Source organism: Streptopelia decaocto, assembly GCF_964273445.1.
Source record: "Streptopelia decaocto genome assembly, chromosome: Z".
Lineage (NCBI taxonomy): Eukaryota > Metazoa > Chordata > Aves > Columbiformes > Columbidae > Streptopelia > Streptopelia decaocto.
Window position 1 is genome coordinate 76,786,444 of NC_138657.1, and position 27,663 is coordinate 76,814,106.

General features: G+C 39.1%; 1 protein-coding gene across 2 annotated transcripts in view; it reads left to right on the forward strand.

The window, feature by feature from the left end:
* The first annotated feature begins 357 nt into the window (after window positions 1-357).
* The window catches only part of PIK3C3 (phosphatidylinositol 3-kinase catalytic subunit type 3), a 71,962-nt gene continuing 44,656 nt past the window's right edge, over window positions 358-27,663 (forward strand). Inside the window, exons 1-15 of one of the 2 annotated variants that reach the window (XM_082075445.1) lie at window positions 358-492; window positions 2,623-2,811; window positions 3,333-3,476; window positions 5,785-5,914; window positions 8,936-9,022; window positions 11,004-11,099; window positions 17,986-18,057; window positions 18,482-18,571; window positions 19,158-19,262; window positions 19,746-19,838; window positions 20,484-20,669; window positions 21,916-22,070; window positions 23,237-23,324; window positions 24,510-24,577; window positions 27,318-27,423. In XM_082075445.1, the coding sequence (XP_081931571.1) occupies window positions 425-492; window positions 2,623-2,811; window positions 3,333-3,476; window positions 5,785-5,914; window positions 8,936-9,022; window positions 11,004-11,099; window positions 17,986-18,057; window positions 18,482-18,571; window positions 19,158-19,262; window positions 19,746-19,838; window positions 20,484-20,669; window positions 21,916-22,070; window positions 23,237-23,324; window positions 24,510-24,577; window positions 27,318-27,423 (1,677 nt within the window). In that variant the 5' untranslated portion in view covers window positions 358-424. The remainder of the gene's footprint in view (window positions 493-2,622; window positions 2,812-3,332; window positions 3,477-5,784; window positions 5,915-8,935; window positions 9,023-11,003; window positions 11,100-17,985; window positions 18,058-18,481; window positions 18,572-19,157; window positions 19,263-19,745; window positions 19,839-20,483; window positions 20,670-21,915; window positions 22,071-23,236; window positions 23,325-24,509; window positions 24,578-27,317; window positions 27,424-27,663) is intronic. The other variant, XM_082075446.1, reaches the window with a different exon arrangement.

Consider the following 27,663-nt stretch of genomic DNA (forward strand, 5'->3'; position numbering starts at 1 on the left):
AGCCGGCACACCCGCCATCTCGCCGCCCCTCTCATGGGCGCCGCCATCTGGCGTGCCGTACGGCCAGCAACCCCATCTGGGTCCGCCCACTCGGCTGACTCAGGCCGGCGGCCATCTTAGTGAAGGGCCATTACAGCGTGAGACGGCGGCGCCTCCGCCCGATCCTCCTTTAAGCAAGATGGCGGCGGCGGCGCCTCCGCCCCCATCCTCCTTTAAGCAAGATGGCGGCGGCAGCGCCTCCGCCCCATCCTCCTTTAAGCAAGATGGCGGCGGCGGCGTCTCCGCTCCATCCTCCTTCAAGCAAGATGGCGGCGGCGGCGCATGCTCAGAGCGAGGCGGCGGGGGGGCCCCGGGGGAGGGGGCGGTCGCTGCTCATGCCCGCCGGGTGTTGTGGCGGGAGGCTCGTCACGGACCGGCGGCAGCCATGGGCGAGACCGAGAAGCTTTACTATGTTTACAGCTGCGATCTGGACATCAACGTGCAGCTGAAGATGTAAGTGAGCTGGGGCGTCCGGGGCGGTGTGCGGAGCGGCGCGGAGCCTCCCGGCTCGGTGGAGGCCGGAGCTGCGCTGGGTCCCAAAGCCCGGCTGCCCCGCGGGAGTGCGGCTACCGGGAGGCGCCGGCTCCATGTCCTCTCACCAGCACCGGGAGGTCTGGATGCCGGCGCCTCCCGTTTGCCGCGGGACTGCCGTGCGGAGGCAGCGCGGCCCCGTCCCTGTCCCAGGGGCCGCGGCGACAGCAGGGCCGCGGTTTTGGCTCTAAACACCGTACAGACGGTCACGGGCTTGTGTCCCGTGGTGCAGGGCGGTGCTTTAAGGCTAAGATTGATGCTAAAGACTATTGATAACCTTTTATCTGCAGATGTCATGGGTCCCTCCTCAGCGTTCGGGGAAGTCGAGAACCCGGCGATACTTTTTAGAGTTGGGAGGGACCCACAAGAATCATGCAGTCCAGCTCCTGTCCCTGCACAGGACAACCCCACAGCTCACACCATGTGTCTGAGGAGGTTGTCTGGTCTCTTCTTGAACACTGTCAGGCTTGAGACCGTGACACCTCCCTGGGGAGCCTGTTCCAGTGTCCAGCACCCTGTGGGTGAAAAACCTTTTCCTAATGTCCAACCTGAACATCACCTGCCAGATCTTCCTGCCATTCCCTCAGGTTCTGTCATTGGTCACCACAGAGAAGAGTTCAGCGCCTGCTCCTCCTCCTCCCCTTGTGAGGAAGCTGTAACCATGATGAGGTCTTCTCTCAGTCTCTTCTTCTCCAGGCTGAACAAACCAAGTGACTTTAGCCACTCCTCATACGGCTTCCTCTCCAAACCCTTCACCAACTTCATAGCCTTTTTCCTCCTTGTTTGCATGCTCCTTTGAAAGCAAGTTGTTCTTAGCCGGGGTGTTTGTTGTAGGTAGATCCAGGTGCTCCAACACGTATGTTCCTCACTGGGTATATGCAGGTGCCCTTGTTGGAGATGGTATTGTCACACTGATGTATTTGCTGGTTCATTTTTTAATTTTTCGAGATTTTTCTGTATCACAGCAGTCGGATGTTTGCATTTGTGCAGAAGTGGTGTAGCTGTCTTTAAAATCTAGTATACCTAATGTTGCTACTTTAAGGTGTATTGCACTTTTTGTTGAAAACTAACTTGGAAAAGTTTGTTTGGGGCTTGCTTAGCTTCTGAATGAAAGATGATATTCGAAATCAGATGCATGTGTCCTCTTTGCTAATTCATCCTGCCTAACAGGATGCATCAAAGCATATGGTGGCCTGGAATGTGCTAGGCTACTTTCTTGCAAGAAACTTGTTCACTTACTCTGAAGTATTTTTGTGGTGCTTAAAGAATTTTGTTTGCTGGAAGATCGATCTTACATGTTTTCCCATCACCACCACAATTTCTTTTATGTTTTCACATGTGCATCCACAGTCAGATATATAATATGCATGATTGTTTTCATGTTAGTATAGCTGAGGCCTGAGAAATTCCATCCATTTACTCTGACAATATCATGCTGTAAATTTTCACAGGGCTTTAATCAAGTTTGGTTTGAACAGCCTACTTAGTGGAACTTTGATTTGTTGTTGATTTGAGAGATGACTGGACTGGCGTCCAAAGCTAGTAATACGTTTCACATTTCAAACAGCTTAAAAATAAGCCTTTTTGCACGTGTTTTTTGCTTTGTGGGTTGTGTTTGTTGTTTGTCTGTTTTTCCTCACCCCCAAATAGTATTTGGAGCACATGTATCTTGATATTTGTTCTTTTCAATAATAAGAGCAGCATCTGTCATCTAATTGTTGCCCTGCTTAGGATACCTCATTTGAAGCTGTCTTAAAATCTACAGGTTATACTAGAAGAAGTTATGTCCAAACAAGTAATTCTTCCCTTCACTGCTCTTCCCTCCCACCCTCTTAAATAAAACTCTGTATTTGTTCATCACTTCACATCCTGAGTTCCTCTCCAATATTTGGATTTTGCTACTGGCTAGTAATGCAAAGTGATGATAGCCTCAGTACTGGGTAATCTAGATATAGGACGTGGAAATAGAACAGGATTTTTACTGTGGATAAAATAATTTTTTGCTTATTTATTTTATCTGTTTTCCCACCTTCCTTCCTGCCCTCCACCCAGAGGAAGTCTGGAAGGGAAAAGAGAACAGAAGAGTTACAAAGCTCTCTTAGAAGATCCGATGCTGAAGTTCTCAGGACTGTATCAAGAAACGTGCTCTGACCTGTATGTAACTTGTCAGGTGTTTGCAGAAGGGAAGCCTCTTGCTCTTCCAGTTAGAACTTCCTACAAAGCTTTTAGCACTAGATGGAAGTAAGTGACTGCCTTTTATTTCATATTCTTCTTAGTTCCTAGAGCATCAATTACATAAATGTATCAGAATATTTTTATTTGCATCAGAAATATGCATTTTCTGTTGTCTTTTTCAAATAACTTATGTCTCTTTAAGTCTCTGTATGTTTATCAAGTGTTGTCCTGATAGCACAAAAACAACGTTTTTGGGTAATGGGTAAGAAATAAAATTGTTACATATGTGACTGGATGTGGGTCACTACTTAAATAAATTCTAGGACCTGGATTAGCACATTTTTGTGCTGTTTACTGGACAAACTCATCTTTGGTACTTGGTCATTAAGCTAGAGTATTTTCCTTTGGTCTCTAGCCTTTCAATTGTGCATAAGGCAAGTATTTGACTGGTTAAAGCCCACAAGAAAGTAGTCTGTCTGCCATTAGAAATTCATATTCTAACTAGAATCTGAATTGGGTTGAATAAACTAATACAAAATAACTTGAATTCCAGATCTTTATGACTAATAAAATGTATTTCTCTGCAGTTGGAATGAATGGCTGAAGCTGCCTGTGAAGTATCCAGACTTGCCTCGCAATGCACAAGTGGCTCTGACCATCTGGGATGTATATGGACCTGGTAAAGCAGTTCCTGTGGGAGGAACAACAGTCTCACTCTTTGGGAAATATGGGTATACTGCTTTTTCTTCTGTCATACAGATTTGAAGCTGACTTGTGAATAGTAAGGTGGCAGTGTTTTCGAGAGGTTTTTTTATTGTTTGGGGTTTTTTTAATTATTTTTTTTTAAACCAGGTGACAGTTTCATGTTTGATTTACTCTATTTCTTCTTAAGTGTAATTTCAAACTTTTTACAATGTTGTAAAAAAAGAAAAAAAGTCTTAGAATGCCAAAATGTAGGCTTTTTAATTTTTTTCTCAGCCTGTAAGCTGGATTTTAAGGTAGCAAATGCTGAAATCACTTTATATTTTTGTGATGCTTGGATGCCAATACTCATTGCTTAAGATAATTGATTTAGTTGGCTTGCAATTCGGCTGTTAATGTGGTATTATTTAAAAGAATTAAAGTGTAACTCAGTAAACCGTGAATTTTCAAAATTAATCATCTGTGTTCTAATAGAGGGTGAGTTTGGTAAATTTGTGGATGGTAACACCAAGATGGGAAAAATTACAAGTGTGCTGGAGGATGACAGTACATCAAAAAGATCTTGGCTAAGTGCAAAGGGGACTAAAAAAAACCATAAGATGCAGTTTAAGGAAAAGTATGAGGTGCTGGTACATTTTGTAACTGGTTGTAGTCAAATATAGAATGGGGAGCAGCAGCCCAGGAAAACAGAGTAAAAGATGCAGATTTTACAGTGAATCTTAAGTTTTGCACAATTCAGCATTCTGATGTACTTCTGAAATCACAGAATCACAGAATGGTTAGAGTTGGAAGGGACATCTGGAGTCCAACCAGCTTGCTAAAGCAGGTTCACCAAATGAATGTGTCCAGGGCTCCAGACCCCTAGTCATCTGATCTCCACATGAAATGTGCAAGCAACATGGAATATATGAAAAGTCCACAACTATATGCATCAGGGAAAATGTTATATTCTCCTTCTCCGTACTTGTCCACTTGACTGGGATATGTTCAGTTCTGTTTAAGTGATTTTAAGCAAGCTGCTGACCACTGATTCAAAGGGAGTCCATATCCTGAACGTCTAGCAAATAGGTGTGATGGAGGAGGAGTAAAGACTGGTGAGGCTGGAGAAACAACTATAGGAGAACGTTTCTAGTATGTAAGTAGCATTGGAAAATAGGGAGAAAGAGCCTTTTTTTTGTCTTGTCAGTGGATAAGAAGTAATTATGCTAAACTGAAGTTCAGGTAAGGTTAAGGTTAGCATTAGGAAAGCTGTTCTAGTGATACTTGAATGCAGAAAATGATTGTAGAGATAGGTTGTATCTCTGTCATTGAAGATACTGTTTTGACAAAAACAGTGACATGGTTTTAGGGCAGAAAATGGAACTGGATCAATTGCACTGTTCCTCAAAGACTCCTCGTAGGTTTTAAAGCATTAGAGAATTCTTAAGGTATAGTTTATAAACAAAATATACTTTTCCTTCCAGCATGTGGGGCCTGGGGAAAGTAAATGGACAGAAAGATGCAAATAATATCAAAATTTTGTATTTACTTGTAAATGGAAACCCTTGTAGTAGTATTCCACAAAGTGATGTGTAGATTGAAGGTAAACATTTTTCCAGTTCTGATTACCCAAAGTTGTTAGTTAAGAGATCATCTCTTACTGGCAAAACTAATGAACTTGATTTCTTGGGGCATCTTTCAGACGTGGATCAGCAGAAGTATGCAAGGTTGCAGGGTTTTGCAGAGGAAAGGTGTGGTCAGTTACCCTTCAAAGTTTTGTTCACTGCACAGTTTCAATTACCAATTCAATTTCAAGCATAGATGGAGAAAATGGTGTGCTGAGGGTTGGTGTTTTGTTTTTGTTTTTTTTTCTTTTTCAGTTGGCAGCTCAAAAGGCAGCTTTTTATTAGTTGACCTTCAAGTGAAACTTAGGTAGCTTTTTAGTTGATTTTTTTTCAGACTGTCAGACCTAAAGTCAGTATTACAATTTGCAAGACAAGAGGAATACTTCTGCTTCATTACAAATAATAAAACTATGAAGGTCACGCTCTGTCCTCAGTTTGCGTTTGTACCACCTCACTGACTTTGGGAATTACCCATTTTTCTTCCACTTGCACAATAAGTTATCTCAGACTTACTCATTTTTGTTTAAACTCTGTGTACCAATAAAAATGAAGGCCATAAAGGACACAAGGTGCAAGGTGCTTTTGCAGTTCAGTTAAATTATGCATGGCAGCACATTTTTCTGTGTTTGGCAAAGGGAGCTCCTTCGTTTTCTTGCAGCTGCTGCTGTACTTTAATTCCTGACAGCTGTGTTATTTGGAATTTACTGAAGCAGTTCTGCATTTTTCCCTGCAGTATGTTTCGTCAAGGAATGCACGATTTGAAAGTCTGGCCCAACGTAGAAGCTGATGGTTCGGAACCCACCAAAACTCCTGGGAGAACCAGCAGCACAGTCTCTGAAGATCAAATGAGCCGCTTGGCAAAGGTGATGGAATAGCAAGTAACCTTAAGTTGTATGTGAAAAGCTTTCACTTTCACTGGAGGGGAATGAAGACAGGCTTCTCGTGTTGTTTTCTCATGTGAAAGCTGTCTTCGTTTGATTGTTTAGATATTTCACAGGATTTTTATGAATGAGTAAACTAAATCATACTCATTTGCTTCTGAAGTGTTTTTAAAGGGAGACATTTAAATACCTTTTAATATATATAGCATTCTGTTGTTAAAACATCCTAATTCTTCTGTAAAGAATGAAAATCTGAATGTTCCTTGAAGATGCTCGAAGCTAAAATTCCATCAAGTTGGGCAAGGGGTGCTTCTCCCAGTAACTTGTGAGGGACAGTCTAGTTTCTTTCAATAGCTATCCTTTAGATGTAACACTGATGTAGTGTTCGGACGTGTATGACATCAGAAAGAATTTGAGTAGAACTTCAAAAGTTGACCAGTATTAGTATTTTCTTCTCCTGGCTTGATGACAGTGTATTTTTGCAATCAAACCTGTTTCTGGATTTGATCAGTAAATGTTAGTTTTTGAAGTGTTTTACTAGCTAATCTCTCTTTCTTCAGATAAGCTTAGCCCAAGGTTGCTGAATGACTCGACCCACTTACTTAGTGTACTTTCTTCTTAATCTTGAACTCCTAGCTTTCGTCCTCACCCTTTTCCAGTGAAAGATAGGTCCAGTGCTGTAAATATGTCCATTTTCTCATCTAGAGATTTATCACAGCCATAAAAGAACTTTCATTTAGAGTCTTCTTTTTATTAGTCTAGCTCACCTTGAATTTATAACGAAAAACTCATTAAAGCTTTCTGCCATTGGTGCTGCCCCATGTCTTGGTCATAGTAGAATAAATCCAGTGCAGCCTAAGGAAGCTGTGTAGACAGAAACTAAATATCAAGTCTTTGTATCTGTAGTGATGAGCTACTGAAAGTCTAGTGCAAGTATCTGACAAAATGTACAGTCTGGACAACTCCCAGCATGTAGCAAATCTTAAGTCTTCTATGTGTTTTTTTCATAGTAACCTCATCTCCTTGGAGGAAGCACATTGTTGGTACATATTGTGCATTCTCCTACATACAATGTTCCATTCATATGCCGTCCTAGTACTCTTTGCGTATTACACAGTATCACAGTATGTTTGGGATTGGAAGGGACCTCAGAAGATCATCTAGTCCAATCCCCCTGCTGGAGCAGGAATGCCTAGATGAGGTCGCACAGGAACATGTCCAGGTGGGTTTTGAATGTCTCCAGGGAAGGAGACTCCGCAACCCCCCTGGGCAGCTTGTTCCAGTGCTCCGTCACCCTCACTGAGAAGGAATTTAAGTGGAACCTCTTGTGTTCCAGCTTGATCCCATTATCCCTTGTCCTATCATTGTTTGCCACCGAGAAGAGCCTGGCTCCACCCTCATGGCACTCACCTTTTATATACTTATAAACATTAATAGGCTCCCCCCTTAGCCTCCTCTTCTCCAAACTAAAGAGACCCAGCTCCCTCAGCCTTTCTTCATAGGGAGGTGTTCCACTCCCTTAATCATCTTGGTTGCCCTACGCTGGACTCTCTCCAGCAGTTCCCTGTCCTTCCTGAACTGAGGGGCCCAGAACTGGACACAATACTCCAGATGGGGTCTCAGCAGGGCAGAGTAGAGGGGAAGGAGGACCTCTCTCGATCTACTAACCACCCCCCTTCTAATACACCCCAGGATGCCATTGGCCTTCCTGGCCACAAGGGCACAGTGCTGGCTCACGGTCATCCTGTTGTCCACCAGGACCCCGCGGTCCCTTTCCCCTACACTGCTCTCTAATATGTAATTTCCCAATCTATACTGGAACCTGGAGTTGTTCCTGCCCAGATGCAGGACTCTACACTTTCCCTTGTTAAATTTCATTAGGTTATTCCCTGCCCAACTCTCCAGCCTGTCCAGATCCTGCTGGATGGCAGCACAGCCTTCTGGCATGTCAGCCACTCCTCCCAGCTTAGTGTCATCAGCAAACTTGCTGATAGTACTCTCAATTCCCTTGTCCAAATCGTTAATGAATATATTGAATAATATTGGCCCCAGTACTGACACCTGAGGCACTCCTATGCCCCAGCCATCGACTAGGCAAGAAATTGCAGGTGGTGTAATTGTATAGCCTGTTCAAATTTAAATGCTCACTGATGGGCTGGTTGACCACAGAACGAAGTTGATTTAGTAGTAGTTGTAACCTTTCCCTTAAAAGGAATAGTTTTGCCGGTCTCTTCACTAGCTGTTTTCTAGACAGATACTGATTTCTTTGAAACATTGAAAGGACCTGATGTCTTCTAGTCCTTTCACATCTCTTCTTGCATACTGCAAGAATTAATGATTTTTTGAGGAGCACTTGTAGTTTACTTGGAGCTGAAAATATGATAATTGCTCGTATTTGTATGCTGAACTTTTTTCAAAAATATTGTGTGTCAGCACATCTGAAGCTACAGGTTGTATGGCTCATAGGTTACTTCTACTCTTGTACTGTTAGGTAGTCCTTTAAACAACTCAACTTCTTACTATTACTACAGCAGCATGTGGATATAGGAGTAAAACTTGAACTACTTTTCAGATGACTAAAAAGAAAGGGAAAACAAGCTCTCTATGACTCGCTGTAAGTCTTCAGCTGACCTTTTGTGATGTGTACATCCCAATCAGAAAACTTGGTTAGATAAAGCTAACAAGGGCAGAATTCTTAAATTTGGATAGTGTTTGAAGTATATTTTTTTGTTGGGCTTTTTAAGTTTTACTATATGAAACTTAGTAACATAAAAATTGAAATATCTTCGTCACATGACTTTTCTTGAAAAACAGGTTCCATTTTTAATGTGTTAAAAATACAAAGGTATGGCATGGCTTAGCTGTGTATACCGTGCAAGCAATTTTTTCCAGTTCCTTTTTTTTTTCTCGATGATTTCATGTTAACATCTCTTTTAAATTATAATTTTGATATTATTTTTATTGCTCTGAGCAATTTAAATGTTATTGTGTTTTTTCATGCAGCTCACCAAGTCTCATCGACAAGGTCACATGGTAAAAGTGGACTGGCTGGACAGACTGACCTTTAGAGAAATAGAAATGATCAATGAGGTAGGTCATCTGCCTGCTTAGGATATTAAGTGTAGACACTTGTGCTATTTTTCTTCAACTGCCAGTGTATATGATAAAAGGAAAAATAATTATTTACATTTCCAAAGTTGATTTCACTTTGCCAATAATGAGAATCAGAATGGCTTGGGTTGGAAGGAGCCTTTAAAGGTCATCTAGTCCAACATCTTGACCAGATCAGATTGCTCAGAGCCCTATGCAACCTCGCCTTGAATGTTTTCAGGGATGGGGCATCTACCACCTCTCTGGGAAACCTGTTCCAGTGTTTTGCCACCCTCATTGTAAAAAAATTTCCTATTTCTAGCCTGAATCTCCCATCTTTCAGTTTAAAAACATCACCTCTTGTCCTATTGCAACAGGCCCTGCTCAAAAGTTTGTCTCCATCTTATGGGCCCCTTTTAAGTACGGAACAGCCGCAATAAGGTCTCCCCAGAGCCTTCTCTTCTCCAGATGAACACCCCAGCTCTCTCAGCCTGTCCTCCCAGCAGAGCTGTTCCAGCCTCAGATCATTCCTGTGGTTCCTCTGGCTCCTCTCCAACAGGTCCGTGTGTTTCCTGTGCTGAGGACCCAGAGCTGGACCAGCATTGCAGGAGGGTCTCACCAGAATGGAGCAGAGGGGCAGAATTACCTCCCTCCACCTGCTGCCCACACTCCTGGTGATGTAGCACAAGATACAATTGGCCTTCTGGTCTGCAAATACACATAGCTGTCTCATGTCCAATCTTTCATCCACCAGTTTCAAGTAAACTTCATCACAAAAAACAGAATTTATTAATAATTTGGAACAGCTTGAAACAATTGCTGTTTACTATAACTTACTTAACTCTAAGGTATAACGTATGATGGGAACCTTTTTTGGACATATAGTCTGTTCTTTGGTTTTACACCTGTTCAGCATTATTGATTTTTGTTTTGGATCCTGAGGAAATGCACTTGTAAGATTTGAATGAATATTTTGAAAAAAAGTACTTAAATACGTGAATGAGGTATTAACCCTCATTGGGCAAAATCACCCCACAAACTGTTAACTTGATTATGCTGATCTTGCACAACAAACTCCATTGCTTCCAACTTTGCTCTCTGAGATTTGTGTAATCTTCTTTATAATTAGACCCTGGGAATCAGATTATTTTTGAACTTGGAATTTGTGTTTTTATAAACCCTTATATTTGGGGTTTTTTTTGGTTTGGTTTTGTTTTGGTTTTTTTTTTTTTTTTTAGGACTCAGCCTATCCCTTTTTTTAAGTAAAAATACAGAAAACTAAAAATTGATTCCTAGCACTGTGCCTTAAGTACAGAGGCACTTTACTTGTGCTGGAGAGTCAATCCATTATTAATGCATTTAAATGAACTTGAGTTGCTCATTATTACTAGGAATGCTGCTTTTTTTTATTAAATGCACATTCCTGCTGATGGTTATGTATAACTTCTTTATTGTTTCCTACATAGATTTTAAAATTCTAAGTACTTTTTTTAGGTAAAGCATTTAAAAGACTGCATACATGGTCATTTCTTCCTTTAAATGTTTTATCTAAAATGGTGATTTTTTTTTGTTGTTGTTTTCATGTCTTCTGTTTTTTGACTCTGAGATGCATAATTGTGTGTAATTATTTTTTTTAAAAAAGGCAAACACCAAAATCCAGCTGTCATCTAGTTATTCTTCATTGCCTTTTTTCAGATCTTTAGCACACAGTTGCAACCCACTGATGAAAAGAATATGATTTTATCTGTTGCATGTGGTTGTTTGTCGTGAGGGGGAAACATAAGGAAGTAAGAATGTCAGGAAGAAGGTGATATGGTCTCAAGTAGTGCTATGAAGTGATTAACTGAATAATTGCTACAACAACTGATAATCTAATTAATCAGTTACTGCACAAATGAAGTAGGGTAATTGCTGTACTGAGAATGCTGAAGATTGATGCGCTTTAATATATGATACACATCTGTGGTGGTTCTCTTCTCAGAGGGAAAAACGAAGTTCTAATTTTATGTACCTGATGATTGAATTCCGTTGCGTCAAGTGTGATGATAAAGAATATGGAATAGTTTACTACGAAAAGGTATGTGCCTTGCAGGCTTTATGATCTTCTTCAAAAAGCAACATATGCACCTAAAATGGATAGGTTTTTCTGCTGAGGTGAAATATTCTGCTGCAGGATAGCGGCAGACAGCTGTCAGTGGCAACTGTTTATGTACATACAAATCAAATAGTACAGATGCAACAAGATTGCAGAAGTCAATAATTCGTGTAATGCAGTTCAAGATTACAGAATTTAATAAGTGTGAGGGATTAAAAACTTTTTGATTTATGGTTCCTTCAGTCATCCAGCAGTACTTTCAGAGTAGCTGTGTGTAATATGATGTCTTATATCAGGAGGATGTGTACCTGTATTGATTGGTAACTTTATAAAAGGTAAGTTATTAAAACTTCGCACGGGAGCTCTGCTGGTTAACACTTTATCTGAAACGAACAAATATAGAAGTTTAGTCTTTCAGGATGAAAAGGTTTTGGAAGTCAAAAGATTTGTGGATTGGAAAGTCTTTCCTCTTTTACTTCTGTTACAAAACAGATCTCTAAAGCTGTGCCTTCAGTGGTTATTTTATGAGTTCAGATTTAATGGAATGGGGGATTAACAGTGAGTTTAACAGTGTGGCATTGAAAAGCTTCCTCAGTACTTTAACCTGTGTACTGTGGAAAGACCCACTGCAATAGAAAAAGCCGTATACGTATAATCTGGTTTCAAAAAAATTTGTCAGTGATTGACTCTTAAAATTTCAGCATGTTGAGATTAATCAAGAAATTGGTTACTGGATGATGCAGCTCTATGGGAAAAACAAAAGTAGAAAAAGAGACCAGAGTCTTGTTGAGATCATAAGCACTGATTTTAAGCAGCTTGTATTCTGAGAATTTTAAACAATCAGTAATTCAGTCCAAAAAACATTAACACAATAAAAAACAGATGACAAGGATTTCTATGTATGTAACATTAGCAGTTGATATGGACAGAAGAACTGTGGTCTAACTTAAGAATCTTCAAGAAGGTTGTGAAAAATGTAGTAGTAAATTGCAAGAAGTGAGATTCCACAAAAAAATTCTGAGAAGGCACAGATCAGAACCTGTCTCAACTATACGATCTGTTGCAAGTTCAAACTTGTGGATGTTTGAACAAAGAACTGTTTAAATGATATTAATCTAGCCCATTGAATTAAGGTGTTACTGAATATCTGAAACTATTAACAACAATCGTTTTAGAACTTGTAACAGAGATGCCACTTCAGAAGAAGCTCTTAAGGTTCTTTTTCAAATAACAAAAATGAGTGGTTGTTTTAAGAGGTTTTCTAGAACCTTTTAAGAGGACAGGGAACTGCTGGAGGGGGTCCAGCGTAGGGCAACAAAGATGATTAAGGGAGTGGAGCACCTCCCTTATGAAGAAAGGCTGAGGGAGCTGGGTCTCTTTAGCTTGGAGAAGAGGAGACTGAGGGGTGACCTTATTAATATTTATAAATATATAAGGGGTGAGTGCCATGAGGATGGAGCCAGGCTCTTCTTGGTGACAACCAATGATAGGACAAGGGGTAATGGATTCAAGCTGGAACACAAGAGGTTCCACTTAAATTTGAGAAAAAACTTCTTCTCGGTGAGGGTGCCAGAGCCTGGACCAGGCTGCACAGGGGGTTTGTGGAGTCTCCTTTCCTGGAGACATTCAAGACCCGCCTGGACATGTTCCTGTGCGACCTCACCTAGGCGTTCCTGCTCTGGCAGGGGGATTGGACTACATGATTTTTTGAGGTCCCTTCCAATCCCAAACACACTGTGATACTGTGAAGAGCTGTGTCTTGCAGGCATGATATAAAAGTAATGCATGTGGATGTCCGTACTCTGTCCACATAGCTGGTGTAGTGGTGGCTGCCTTTGAATGTGCCGGAGGGAAACGGTGGTTCCATTTGTCTGAAGCAAGTATGTGGGTTCTGTTTAGGGTGATGAGTTTTTGTATTTTTTTGGTGTGTTCAGTTGGGTTTTGTGCATTTCTTTGTGTGTGGGCGTTTTTTTTTTTGTTTTTTTTTTTTGTTTTTTTTTTTTTAAATGAATTCTGGTGGTTTTGGTGAAACCGTGCCTTAGGGAGATGTCTAGGTTAGCTCTTTAGCATTTCTTTTTGTGGAATGTAGTTGACGATGGGACCTCTCCCCACCATAGCAATTCTTTTTGCCTTTGGAATAGTTTGATTCATGGTGCATCTAAACACTTCTAGAACTGGCTACTGTAGAGGACTTTACTATTACAAAATTGCCTTGTGATACAAATCAGAATGAAACCTACAATGTGTCAAATTCCTTCCTGAAACAAAGTAAAGTTACTTACTTCTTTGGAAATCAAACAAATATTTTTTTCCTGAGAGAATGGCATATATGTGGCAAAATATTGAAACATCTTACTAACTGTTAGCTTTTTACGGTAGAATGTGCTATACTTTTTACAGGTGCAGTCTGAGGAGCATGGCTACTATGTGGCTTTCTGTCCTCTTGGTGCTCTTATTTGCATAGTTGAATGTGCCCTTCCTAAAAATGATTTCTCTCCCTCACCTCCAGAAACCCACCATTGTAGGTGAATTCTTCCTGATTTACACACAGTTTTTTTCTTTGTTATCATTATTGTTTTAAAGATATGCAAACTGTGGGAAAGGACATTCAGACTTGAAGCATACAGTATTGGGCTGAGACCAGTTGTCTGAGGTTCAACAAGGCCAAGTGCCGGGTCCTGCACTCAGGTCACAACAACCCCATGAACGGTCCAGGCTTGGGGAAGAGTGGCTGCAAAGTGCCTGTGGGAAAAGATCTGGGAGTGTTGATTGACAATGGCTGAATATGAGGCAGCAGTGGCCCTGGTGGCCAACGTGGCCACCAGCATCCTGGCTTGTATCAGGAACAGCATGGCCAGCAGGACCAGTGCAGTGATTGTGCCACTGTTCTCGGCACTGATGAGGCCCCACCTTGAATCCTGTGTTCAGTTTGGGGCCCCTCACTACAAGAAAGACATTGAGGTTGTGGAGCGAGTTCAGAGAAGGGCAATGGGGCTGGTGAAGGGCCTGGAGCACAAGTCTGATGAGAAGTGGTTGAGGGAACTGGGGCTGTTCAGCCTTGAGAAAAGGAGGCTGAGGGGAGACCTTATAGCTGAAAGCAAGTTGTAGCATGGAGGCTGTTGGTTTCTTCTCCCAAGTAGCAAGTGATAGGACAAGACCAAAGGGCCTCAAGTTGTGCCAAGACTGGATATTAGCAAAAAATTTTTGCTGGAAAGGGTTGTTGAGCATTGAAACAGGCTGTCCAAGGAAGTGATGGAGTCACCATCCCTGTAGAGGTTTAAAAGATGTATAGGTGAGATTCCTAGGGAACATGGTTTAGTGCTAGTTTTAGTTTATGGTTGGATATGATGATCATGAGGGTCTTTTCCAATCATAAAGATTCAATGATTCTATGATCTTTCTTTTAACAGATGTTTCTGAAGCATGTTAGAAGTGCATAGAACAAAATGACTGATTTGGCTGTTCTTGTGATAATAAAGTAGTTGAATGGGTAATAATACATATTAAAGCTATAACTAGCTGCAGTTTGAGGGATTTGTTGTTATGAAGTAGCTTTTCAACAAGTTCTTGACCCTTTTCTGGCAGCAGTAGGAAACAGTACATAAATTAGTGCCTGTGTTCTCAGTTTTGTCATGCTTTCGATGACAGCGTACAGTATATATATCCAGCATCACCAATCCAGTATGTTGAGTCTAATGAAAGTTCGTTCTGTTGTCACCTACCTGTGACTGATAGTTGAAGTGGAGATTACTTGTCACAGTTCTGTTGATAGATTTGTTTTCCAGTGTTTACGAAGAACTAGCCTGCTAAATAGTGGCTGATAGAAATTTGAGATTCTTTGACTCAACATTCAATTACAATGAAGTCAAGTGGCAGTGGCTCTTTCCATGGTCTCTTTTAACTTAATAGAGCATTCAAGACGTGAAGTGTATTAGTCTGCTAGTAATGAGAGCATTGCTTCTGATTCACTATTTAGGCAAAAATTCAGTGTGACTTTCCAACTGCAAATAATAGTAGCATCTATCATTAACTTTTTTTTTTTGTGCAAGTTGCAAGTGAAACCTTTGTACGAATAAATAAACTGATAGCACTGCTGCTTTGAGTTCATTAAAAAAGGCCTATTATCAGAACCTTTTTAATGGCCCGAAGGAAAAAATAGTAATGTCTACAGCACTCAGTGTCCATTTACTTTTTGTGTGGGAGAAGCTGAATTCCATTGATGTTACTCGAAATGGTGTTTTAACTAAATAATAAGATAAATAGAATCTCCTTATTTACTGATGTTGTGAAACTGATTTTAAGGAAAGTATAAAGAACCTTGCTGGTTCAGAAAATTCTGCAGATTTTGTCGACTTTCTTAAATGGACTCTAATAGTTACATAAAGTCACACACACTGACCAGTGCAGTGAAATACCACTGAAGCTTTGTGACATACCAATTTAAAGCAAGTTAATGCAGTTTTAGTATTTATGTTGCTTTTGTTTCCCAGTGGCAAAACAGCAGGTCATCTCAGGTTTTGGCTGTGCTAGAAAGTAACACAGCCAAGAGGAGCTGATTTGTAGAGCAAAGGAGTTGTTGCTTAAGGCCCAGTGTCTTAGTGCTTATACTTGAATGTGCTTGTACTTGAGATTAAGTTTAATCAGGTCCTGTGGGCTGGATGTCTGTTGGCAGTTGAAGGATGTTAGAAATTTCTGAAACTTCCGTGATGTTAACCAAAATTTCTACATGGCAATGATCAGGAGAGACACTTCAAAAGCATGCACTTGAACAAATTCAGATTCTGAATTAGAACTGAGCCTCAGGCATTGGTATGATTTAGTCAGTTAATGTGGTCATGGTCACAGTGATCCATGTGATGCTCTCCAAGCATGACACACAATTAGAACAGAGTGTTAATCTAACTGGAAAGCAAATTAAACAACTGATGTCCTTCATGGGCAGACTAATGCCATTGTACCTTCTTGAGGATTTTACAAAATACTCTGTTTTGAAAATGTTATTAACTCCTGACACAGTAATTTGTCTCATGAATGCTTGGCAAAACCTGATTTCATAGCAAGTTTTGGTTAAAACTTAAGGCTTGGCTTTTCAGCGTAATCTAACTTCATTTGAGGAATTTAAAGAACCGTCATTATAAAATTTCTTTTGAAAGGTTAAAAAATGATGCCTGCAATAAGTTTACAAATAAGTCTTTTAACACTTGAAAAAATCCCGTCTTCTTTTTAGAGGGTATTATAAACATTTTGATCAAAGCACTGAAAGGCTTTGTATATTTTTTTTTAGTTTTGCAAGTAAGCAAGTATTAGGCAATTGTGCTTTTGTCACTCTCCTCATAGTAAGTACTGAGTTAGTAATAGCTGTTCATAGGCTTTTAGTTGTGTGGTTGGTGCTCTTTCAGCTTTTTCAGACTTTTCTTTTACTTTTTTTTTTTTTTTTTAAATCTGAATGTTTTCACTAAGAAAAAGATGTAGTAGTATGGGTGTTATTACTGCTGCTTCCTGGAGAATCCACATGGAGTATGGATGTTATAAATGCTTCAGTAGGAGCTTGGACGTGTATTAGGTGCTAGTGAATTCACTCCTGTGTCAACTTTTTTTGCTACAGCACTTTTACGTGAAGGGTCTATATGGAGTGGAAACTTGTTTGTCACTGAGGCATTGGTAACTCTTTAAGAAAGGTTGAGTCAGACTGCAGCCTTGTTACAGTGTTGATTAGGAGGAGAACCAATTAGTTAGAAATCAGTCTGTCATCTCTTATCATCAGATGTGTTTATTTTCAGAAGGATTTTTTCCCCAAAAAAGATGTCTTTTTTTTTTTTTTTTTATAATTTGATTTTGTAAAACTAGTATATAATGATCTGAAAAGCATAAAAGCAAAGCCAAAGCAGAAGGAAAAGAGAAAAAAGGAGGGTGGGAGCAGAAGCAGACCTAAGCAAGTTACCTCAAAACCTCACTTAAGGAGTGAAATATTGATATGTCAAAAAACTTTATTCTTAGCTGAAATTTACTGCAAAATACATGAGAACAAACTAACTACAAATACAGCATAGCACATATTATGCTGGTGTTGTCTTGTTTTTTCTGTTTTACACTGTCTGTTAAATGAAATGTTCTTCTGTAGATCATGTCAATTAATGCTTATTTATGCTTCCAAGGGAAAAAAGAAACAGCTGGGTTTGACTGGAAGAGGTAAACAGAGATTTTGTTATGTGCTGGCAGGCTTTGTATTTTTTACCTTCTGCTTGGTTCAAAGAGGCAACTTTTAGCTTCTCCTTTCCCTTATTTATGCAGCAACAGGATAGATTCCCCTAAGGAAAACTGGCAAGTTACTGTCATACTGCTCCAGAGCAGCAAAGTGTGGACTTCCATAATACAAGAGACTGTCATGCTCCATGTGGAACCTGTGATAGATAGGCACACGTATATCTTCCTAAATCCTTCTGTGTTGTACTACTAGGAGATATTTTCTGCAACATGGTTGTTACTTCTAGGAAATGTTTGGTTTTGCTGGAAATACGGACCCTTATTTGGTTCCTCTTTGCGCTTCTAGAGGACACATGTAATGATGATGATGTCAATTTCTTCACTCACCTGTGTGCCAGTATGATAGTGAGTTGCCAAGCTGCACCTTCTTGGATGAGCTTTCTTCGGTCTTGCCACCTTGTTTATCAGCTGGCAAAAATTCAACAAGAAAAATAATCCATTTCTTATATTCTGTTTCCCCCTTTATAACTAGTCAGCAAGGTGCAGTTGCATCATTCTTTCACTGTAGTATAACTCACAAAACTTAACTATGACATGTTGTTTGTTTGTTTTTTTCCCTATAAACTTGACATGTCTAATATGCCTTTAACTTTTTGTCATTCAGGATGGTGATGAATCATCTCCAATTCTAACAAGTTCTGAAATTGTTAAGATTCCAGATCCTCAGATGTCTGTGGTAAGCATGCTCCATGCAATGCAGTATTTGGTATTGTATTGCTGAAGTTTTCATAAATGGGGATGAAAGCTTGCCTGTATTGCTGTCTTTAACATTTAAAAATTCCATTGGAAAGATGTATTTGACCAGTTGAGAAATATCAGTGGGTTTGATTTTTGTAATTATGTTTTTCCTACTGCTGCTAAAATAATACAAGAATTGACTTAGTGCTTATGTTCATCTCCTCCTTTCCATACCTGATCTGCTTACTTCTGAGGTGTAGGAGAACAGAGAAGGGGGACTGTTGGCAAAAGAGGTCAGAGGGTGGGAATATAAGGTGAGAGGGAGTTGAAGAAATTTAGAGGAAGGTGCAGTAACTTGTGGTGACTTCATCTGTTAAAATATTTTTCTCCCTACGCTTTCTTGTACGTTGTCTTTCATGTAGACAGTGCCTAAGTACAGTTCTAGAAAAGATTTCCATTATTGTGGATGCCAATTCAGTGGAACTGGTATTGGCAGCTTTGGGAACCTTAATGTAAGTGGGCTTCTACTGGCGACACCGTTTGAGCACCGTGTAATCTAACACTGCAAGAGCAAGTCTGACAATGCTGAAAACTGCCTTGGCTGCTGAAAACTCGCTTACACCGTGGCTCCTATTGTGGCTCCTACTGTTGCTAACATGGCATTAACAGTGGGAAAACTTTCTGAGAAGTTTTTCTTGCATACAAAGCTTTATATTGCAAACATCCTAAAAATGTTTATGAAGCAGCTAGCACATTTGCGTGCTGTCTGAATCACAGATGTGTTGACTGAAACGCCTGCATTTTGCAGCAGTTCACCAAAAGGCAAGATAAGGTTTGTATATTGTGTGAAGTAAAAAATAAAAAGAAACACAGACCTCAAAATCCCCAACAACCCTCCACATAAAATTGAAGGAGTTTTTGTTTTCTAAAACAACAACAACAAAAAAAATCCAGAAAATGCTGTAGTTTTAGATGTGAATTTTAACTCTCATGCATTGTTCAAGATACTGATGAGTCTTTGCTAGATGGTTTCATTGCAGTAGTAATTTTCTCTGGGGTTTAGATGTTTATGAATACTGACTTACCATCTGTGTTTAGGAGAACTTAGTAGAAAGCAAACATCACAAGCTTGCTCGCAGTTTAAGAAGCGGACCTTCTGATCATGATCTGAAGCCTAATGCTGCTACACGAGATCAGCTTAATGTAAGTCAGTCATATGATGGCCATATTCAATGTTATTAGGTAGATTGGTATTTATATATCATGATAATTTAAGGAAAATTAATTTCAGTTTAAAGAAAGTTATCAATGGAGAAATGTCATTAAATGTTTCTTACAGGTGCTTAGTTAGCTGGGTCGAACTCAGAAAGGAGCAGAGGATATGAGCTTATTTTTGTATAAAACAGTTTTTGGGGGATAAAAGAAAGCATATTGTGCACATATCATATAGGTGCTAATGGTAGTCTTAAAGTAACTGTGTATGTTGGCCAGCCCTGCCAGTTCTATCAACTAGGTAACTGAGGGGCATCATCACAATAGCATGAGAACTTGGTGGTGCAAAGGTTTTTGTGTCCTGGCTATTTTCGTGTGTGGTCAGTGTTGTGCTTTGTCACAGTGTAGTCTGTTAACTTGTTGATTACGCCCATTCATGTTTTTAACCTCACTTCCTGACTATGTGTCTAACAGATCATAGTGAGTTATCCACCGACAAAACAGCTAACGTATGAGGAACAGGATCTAGTTTGGAAATTCAGATATTACCTTACTAATCAGGAGAAGGTAAGTTGAATGATTTGAGAGGACTTATGAATGTAAAAGATGCTTCATCTGGCACTCATTCTGCAGTGTTCTGTCCTTGTGGAGGTACAGAGCTTCAGTGTCTTAGAAGCTAGTCAAGAATATTTTAACATTTTCTTTAATGTTACTGATTTCAAGATTGGTGACTGTAATTTTCCCTCTTAAATCATATGAACTGGCTATTACTACAGCAGTCTTCCTACAAGCACTGACTGTCAGCTTAAAATACCAATTTTGACAATTTTGTCTTCAGCAGAGAAAAATTATTAAAGATGAGCTTCATCCTTTTCTAAAAGGGTTGACATTACCAGAATAAGTAATAGCACATCAAAAGCCCAAAGTGAATTAAATAATCCCCCAGCAGTGGGCATTTTTTATGTGGTGGTAATTGTCATAGAGCAGTAACCATTGGCTTCATATTTTTTTAAAAGTAACCCAGCTGCAGTAATTTGGGACGTGTTGAAACAATCCAATATCATATTGTCGTCTACATCAATACAGTTCCTCAAGTCTGTGCTTATGTAAATACAGCCTAAATCTAGTTCTGCCTTAAGGTGAAACATTGATTTCTTGAATCATTTGTTTAGCCTGGCTTTTCACTTATGAACTGTTCTATCTCCTATCTAGGCCTTGACAAAATTCTTAAAATGCGTCAACTGGGACCTACCACAAGAGGCAAAGCAAGCACTGGAGCTACTGGGCAAGTGGAAGCCCATGGATGTGGAAGACTCTCTAGAACTTCTGTCATCTCACTTCACCAACCCAACGGTTCGGCGTTATGCCGTCGCCAGGCTTCAGCAGGCTGATGATGAGGTATTCATTGGTCTGTGGGTACATGTGAAAGGAAGCTGGTCTCATTTTTAGTGTCATTGAGTACTTGAAATGTTTGCTACCTTTAAAGGCATTTAAGTTGAAATTCACTATGATGCTATTTACTACAAGCTCTTTATGGAGCAAAGTCTTCATATTAGGTGGCACTCATTGATAATTTTCTTGGTGTGAACAGCCAGCGATAGCTGGCTTTGTCAAATGAGGTGGAACAACCATATGTTCTTCACAGAAAACAATGATAAATTTTGAATGTTAACCTGCGTGGCAGCACTCTGAACTTAAATAGTCTACTAAAGGACTTCCAACAAATCCACCTAGTAAATTGAAGCAGTCAGTACTCTCGCTGAAGAAAATGAGTAGAAAGACATCTGTGGCAATAAGTTGTTTTTAATTGTATACTCATTAGAAGATGAGCTGTGATTTGTGAGTAGGAACCGGTTAATACATGCTAATGTTAGATTTTGATTATATATTTTATTTTATTTTGACAGTAAAAAAAATACTCAAAATGTATGACCATATCTTGAATCCTTGGATTTAACAAGAGTTTAAAATAGGGAGCATAAATAAATCATTTTTTTGCAATCTCACTTCAATAGCCAAGGTCATACTGCTTTGAGTTTAAAAAATGTACCCTTTTAAAAATATTTAAAATAACTGAACGAAGCACGTTGAATAGTAGAGGGGACAAATTCATTATAAAACAGCAAGTAATTAAAATTCTGTTCTTCATTCTAAAATAGATCAGTTATGTGGGCTTTCCTTGGATCCCCAGCTACACAAGTAACCGGGAAAAAAAAAAAATAAATAGTGCATAATGGAGGAGAGAATACGAATTTCTGGAAACGTGGTCCACATTTTATGCTTGAATTTTCTTCTTGGGAACAACAAACTAAAGCCTTTATTTTGTGGATGCTGGAAGTGAGTAGGGTAGCTTAACTAAATAGAACTTTAAAGTGGTAATTTCACTTAAATATTTACTTAATTAGCAATTACTACCTTTGAGTAAAAAAAATAAGTAGTGCGATAGCTGAGTATCTTTTGAAGTCAAACTCTATTCTACACTGGTTTTTCTATTGCATATTGCTTGCTAGGGAGATCTCAATTTCAATTTCTTTATAGGTCACTAAATCCTAATTTCTATAGGTAAGAATTTTGAAAACATACGGAGTCCTATTCAGCTTTGACTGACTGCCTCAGTTAGTTTTCATTTTTTTTACTCCTTCAGGATTTGCTGATGTACCTACTACAGTTAGTCCAGGCGTTGAAATATGAAAACTTTGATGATATAAAGAATGGACTGGAACCTAGCAAGAGGGACAGTCAAGGTTCTATGTCAGAAAGCATGACAACATCTGGAACTAATGGTGCAGAAATAGACAGGTAAGAAGCTTAGATTTCCAGTAGAAAAGCAGAAGCATGTACCATTTTAAGCCCTCAAATTTATTCTCCTCTTTAAGGACTGTTGTGTATTCAACATCGCATTTTATAACTTGAAGTGGTGACATAAAAAATTAATCCCCATGATGTCACAGAATATATTTCCTGACTACAGGCAGTTTACAGAGCAAACATTCTTAATCTTGAAGTTACGGTCTTTGACCTTACTGCATGAAAGGAAGACAACTTCTGAAGAGCAGGAAAAACACTGGCATTGCTTTCCTCTGAACTTGCATAAGTTAGGATATCTTCAATTACGTTGTTGTATGAGGCTCTGCTTTAATTAGTCTGAAATGGAAAGAAATTTCTTCCTGCTGCTGCAAAGAAGGTGTAGGGAGAGTCCTGTGGATGTAAAGGAGCTGGGGGAACTCACTTTTTGTTCTTGCAGGAATTCAAAAGAAAGGCTGAAATATCTAATTAACATGGTATTAAGCATGGTGCAAACTAACTTGGTTAAGCAAAGTCTGCTGTGAATATTTAATAAAAATTTCCAGGATTTTTAGTCTTAAGCCTCAGTGTCTAATCACTTGTGTTACTAGGCTGTATTACAAATATTCTGCTTTTCATTGATCTTGCTGCTAAGCTGTAGAGTGGGTGTCCTGGGATGTATGGTGTGGTTTGCAATGACACTTAGATATTAGAAGAGCTGTTTGATTACTTCCTTTCAGGTATATTTACTGTCTAATAGTTTTTCCTGCAAGCATTGGATTTATCTGCTCTGTTATGTGTAATTGCATTTCAGAGACAAGTGTTTACAGGTGTTGTGTGTTAGCAATTTCATGTTAAGAACATCTAAAAAAAGCTTATCCTGAAAATGCAGATTTGCTAAATTCCCATCTATGCTTATTTTTTATGGAAGATAAAATGCAAAGTTTGGTGTAAGTCAATGTCCTTTGCAGCCATAAACTGTGTAGCTATCCGGGCACACAGGAACCACAGCTGTCAAAGGTGCGGTTCATGCAGTTAGTTCTGAAACAGGAATGAGATACTATCTTCAAACATACTTCTTTTCCAGTGTTCTGAATTTATTATGCTGTGAAAGTGAAATGCATTGCTGTTACCATGCAAGAACTTTGAGTCATGCCAGTTACATGCTTTCCTTTATGTAGTTCCCAGATAATGAGTCCTATTCCACCTGTTTCCTCACCACCTCTTACTTCAAAGACAAAGGAGCTTGCAGACAATGAAAACCTTGATGTAAGTCAAATGCTTTACCTTACATTTTTTATACTTGAGACTTTTTAGTGACTTAGTACTGGTTTTAGTTTATGTTTGTGGATATTTGAATCTTTCTACTAGCTCTTGCTGAATACTTAAAGTACTCAAAGAATATAAATGCAAACTAAATGCAAAGAAAATAGCAATAGGCCATCTATTTATGTACTTGGTCCCACTATCCAAGATTGGGGGACTGGGCCTTGAATTCTTCATAGAGTTGCTCTACTTTAAGAGAAAATTACTGCAAAGGCTATTGCATGCTGATTAGATACTGACAGTTGCATGTTTTTGAGGTGTTTTACAGCAGATTTGTAAATAGAAACCAGTTATCCAAATGTTTTGACCTCTGAAGTCTCTTACTCTTGTAACCATATTCATTGGCAGGGCTGTCATCCTTTTGTACCTAAGTGAGACTGTTTGTTGATTTACATCTGCCAAAGTTTATACTCAATTTATACCACAAGTAGAAGAGTAATGAAAATGGGACTGAAGGAAGGGAAATATAAAAATAAAAGACAGTTTGAGGGAATCTGATTTTAATCTGGTTTGCAGTTAATTAATCTTTGAACTAAAGATCCATTCCCTATTGCAAATCTTCCTTTTCAGTCTTAGTACTGCATAGAAAATAAGCCTCAAATTGAGCATATCAGTAAAGATGCACAGATTTCTAATGTTAGTTGGAATATTAAACCTTGAAAAAGCAACTAAATACCATGTCTCCTCTACAGATTTGTTCTTTATGTCAAAATATAGAACATCTTAATGAGCCTTAGATTTGGATTCAAAACAGGGTAGCAAATCCCTTTCAAGGCTGAAACTTACAGCATGGGATAATTGCGTAGGAGGAAAGAGTAATATATTATAAATAAAACTTTACATTAAATATTTATCGTTGGAGAACATCATGTACTTCTGACATGTTTGTAAATATATTACTGTAGTACCAGACCTATTTTTACTTGTGTTGCTTTTGTTGAATTTGTTTGGACTAATGTTAAAACTTAAATGATTTAAATATTAGGCTAGATTGGATTCAGCTCTTAGAAGGGAATGTATCTTTTGAAACTCCCTGCAATTATTTGGGGCTTTTCTATAACTTTGTCTCTCTATAAAGGGCTCAGACTTCTTTCTAACTTAATTTTGCTTTTCTTAAATCCCTTCCAGCAAGACCTTTGCACTTTCTTGATATCACGAGCATGCAAAAATTCCACATTGGCAAACTACTTATACTGGTATGTTAGAAACTTTTTATTAATACTGTATCAATGTCTAATTGAAATCAAAGCTATAATGCCCAGAAGGATGCACAGCAAAACGTGGGCTGTCTTGAGAATTTAAGAATCTCAGTTTTTGTCAGGATGAAGTAGTAAATTTAAAAGAACATGCATTTGAACAGAACAATTACTAAAAGGAGATTAGCTTATTTCTATCACATTGATAGAAACTGTGCACATTTTGGCAACATATCAGATATTCAGTCCACAGGAAGTTCAAACATCCGGAACTGTGATGTTTTTGTCTTACAACTAAGAAAATAAAACACACCCAAACAAACAAACCAATAGCAACCAAAAAAACCCAAAACAAACAAACAAAAAAAATGGTCACTTAATTCTTTGTGTTCTTTCAAGACATCTTAGTTTCTTGGTGACAAAATACAAATGTTGCAGCCACTGTTTTAGCTGAAATGTCCATAAATCCTCTTGGCTGCTGATCAGTTACTTGTTTCAAGTATCTGGACGCAGCATGCACCTAAAACAATCAATGGAAAAAGTACAATAACCCTTGAAAATCAAACCTCCTTGCTCAGTTACTTGTCATTGTAAAGCTGTCCTATCCTTATATTTTAACAGCGGCTATAGAAGTCAGTGTTACTGATTTTTTTTTTTTTTTTTTTTTCTGTCTCTTCTTCAGATATGTGAGACACCTATCCATGTATGAAACACTTACTTCTTGTTTCAAGATAGCTTTGAGAAACTGTGTAGGGCTTTTTAACAAATGAAGATGCAAATGACACGTTTCAATTCATTACTTCCTGTTTTCCTTGAAGTTTTGGTACACAGACTTTGTAAATATGGGCTTATTTTCATACACATATTACTGCAATCTAATTTTGTAATTTTAGTTAGGGAACAGTGTAGAACAATATATTAGCAAAGTTCTACAAGCAATCTCTAGGCATAGATTTCATTGACATGATAGTCACGGAATGTGTTACATATACATATACATGTACATGTACATATACATATACATATACATATAATTTGAAGTATTTAATATATTGTGTATTTATAAATGAGGCTGGTCAAATCTGGTCAGCTGCAAATGACAGACCTCTAATCTTGTCCTGTAATCATTCAGTTGCAAAGAGATTCTGCACAAGTGCATAAAGAAAGGATAACTCTGGCTGTCAAAGTCCAAGCATGTTTGTTGGCTGAGGCAGATTGTCTGAGGTTCAGTAAGGCCAAGTGCCAGGTCCTGCACTTGGGTCACAACAACCTCATGAACGCTACAGGCTCGGGGAAGAGTGGCTGGAAACTGCCTGTGGGAAAGGACCTGGGGGTGTTGATTGACAGTGGCTGAATATGACCCAGTGTGTGTGCCCAGGTGGCCAAAAAGGCCACCAGCATCCTGGCTTGTATCAAGAATAGTGTGGCCAGCAGGACCAGGGAATTGATTGTGCCACTGTTCTGGGCCCTGGTGAGGTCCCACCTTGAATCCCGTGTTCAGTTTTAGGCCCCTCAGGATGAGAAAGATGTTGAAGTGCTGGAGAGAGTTCAGAGAAGGGCAACAAAGCTGGCGAAGGGTCTGGAGCACAAGTGTGATGGGAGTGGCTGACTGAACTGGGGGGTTCAGCCTGGAGAAAAGGAGGCTGAGGGGAGACCTTCTCGCTCTCTGCAGCTGCCTGAAGGGAAGTTGTATCATGGAGGGTGTTGGTCCCTTCTCCCAAGTAACAAGCAATAGGACGAGAGAAAATGGCCTCAAGTTGTGCCAGGGGAGGTTCAGATTGGATATTAGGAAACATTTCTTCATGGAAGAAATGGAAGGGGTTGTGAAGCACTGGAACAGGCTGCCCAAGGAAGTGTTGGAGTCACCATCCCTGTAGGTGTTTAAAGGACATGTAGATGATGCTCATAGGGACATGGGTTAGTGCCAGAGTTAGGTTATGGTTGAATGTGATGATTTTGAGGGTCTATTCCAACCAAAATTACTCTATGATTCTATAATGTATGGAGTCATTTTTTAATTCAAATGCACTGGTTGAAAATCAACTTACGTACTAATTTCTTCCTTTTTTTAATAGGGGGACTATATTTTTTACTGGATAATACTAGGAGATATATTTGTCAACAGAAGGAAGACATGTGCAAGGCTTTTTACTTGTCAGTGCTGTGAATAGAAATAAGCACAAAAGCTTTCCAAACAACTGCTTAAATTAAATTTTCAGTTTAACTGTTCCAAATTTTGCTGTTTCAGTCTTTAAGAAATAAAAACTTATTTCGAAATATAAGCTTTGCAGAGCTACTTCAGGGCCAATACTGTCTCTTCCACTATTGCCAATGGTAAAATAGGGAACAGGTAGGTCGGGATTCTTCTTGTTTTTGCAGATACACTTGAATAGCAAGTTTGCAGCCACTATGTTACGTAGAGGGTAATAACACAGTGGAATGCCCACTTCTCCCATGTGTACTTCATGGTTGGAGTGTTCATATGATTTGGACTTCTGAGTTGTCCTGTTAGAGTGATGCTACTTCTCTCTAAGTGAGAAATCTCAAAAACTTTCCTAGACTCTCCTGGTCCAAGTGGGAGTTTGACTGCGCAGTTTTGAAGAGTTTGCCTGTTGGTTGATACCTCATTTAAAGATCAACATTATTTTTAGTTCCAGGCCTATAATACAGGGCTGCTGTATTTCACTCAAATTGTATAGCACCAGGGAACAGCATAACTTGGTTTGTTTTTATGTTGCAGGTATGTAATAGTGGAGTGTGAAGACCAAGACACTCAGCAGAGGGACCCAAAGACACACGAAATGTATTTAAATGTCATGAGACGATTTAGTCAAGCTTTGCTTAAGGTAATGCCTTTGTGTAAGAAAATACTTAGTGGTTTGGAATAGTCATATTTTAAATAGGCACGAGTGTCTAGAAGGAGGACAATTTTTCATGTCATCTATATTAAAATTTCAAAAAAAGCTTCTGTTTTTTCTTGAATTTTGAGTTTATGGTGAACAAAAGAAACTACTGAAAAAGAAAAAAAATATAGATCCTTTTCCTCTGTTTTATTGCTTGTTCCTGTTAGTAAAATGCTGGTTCTA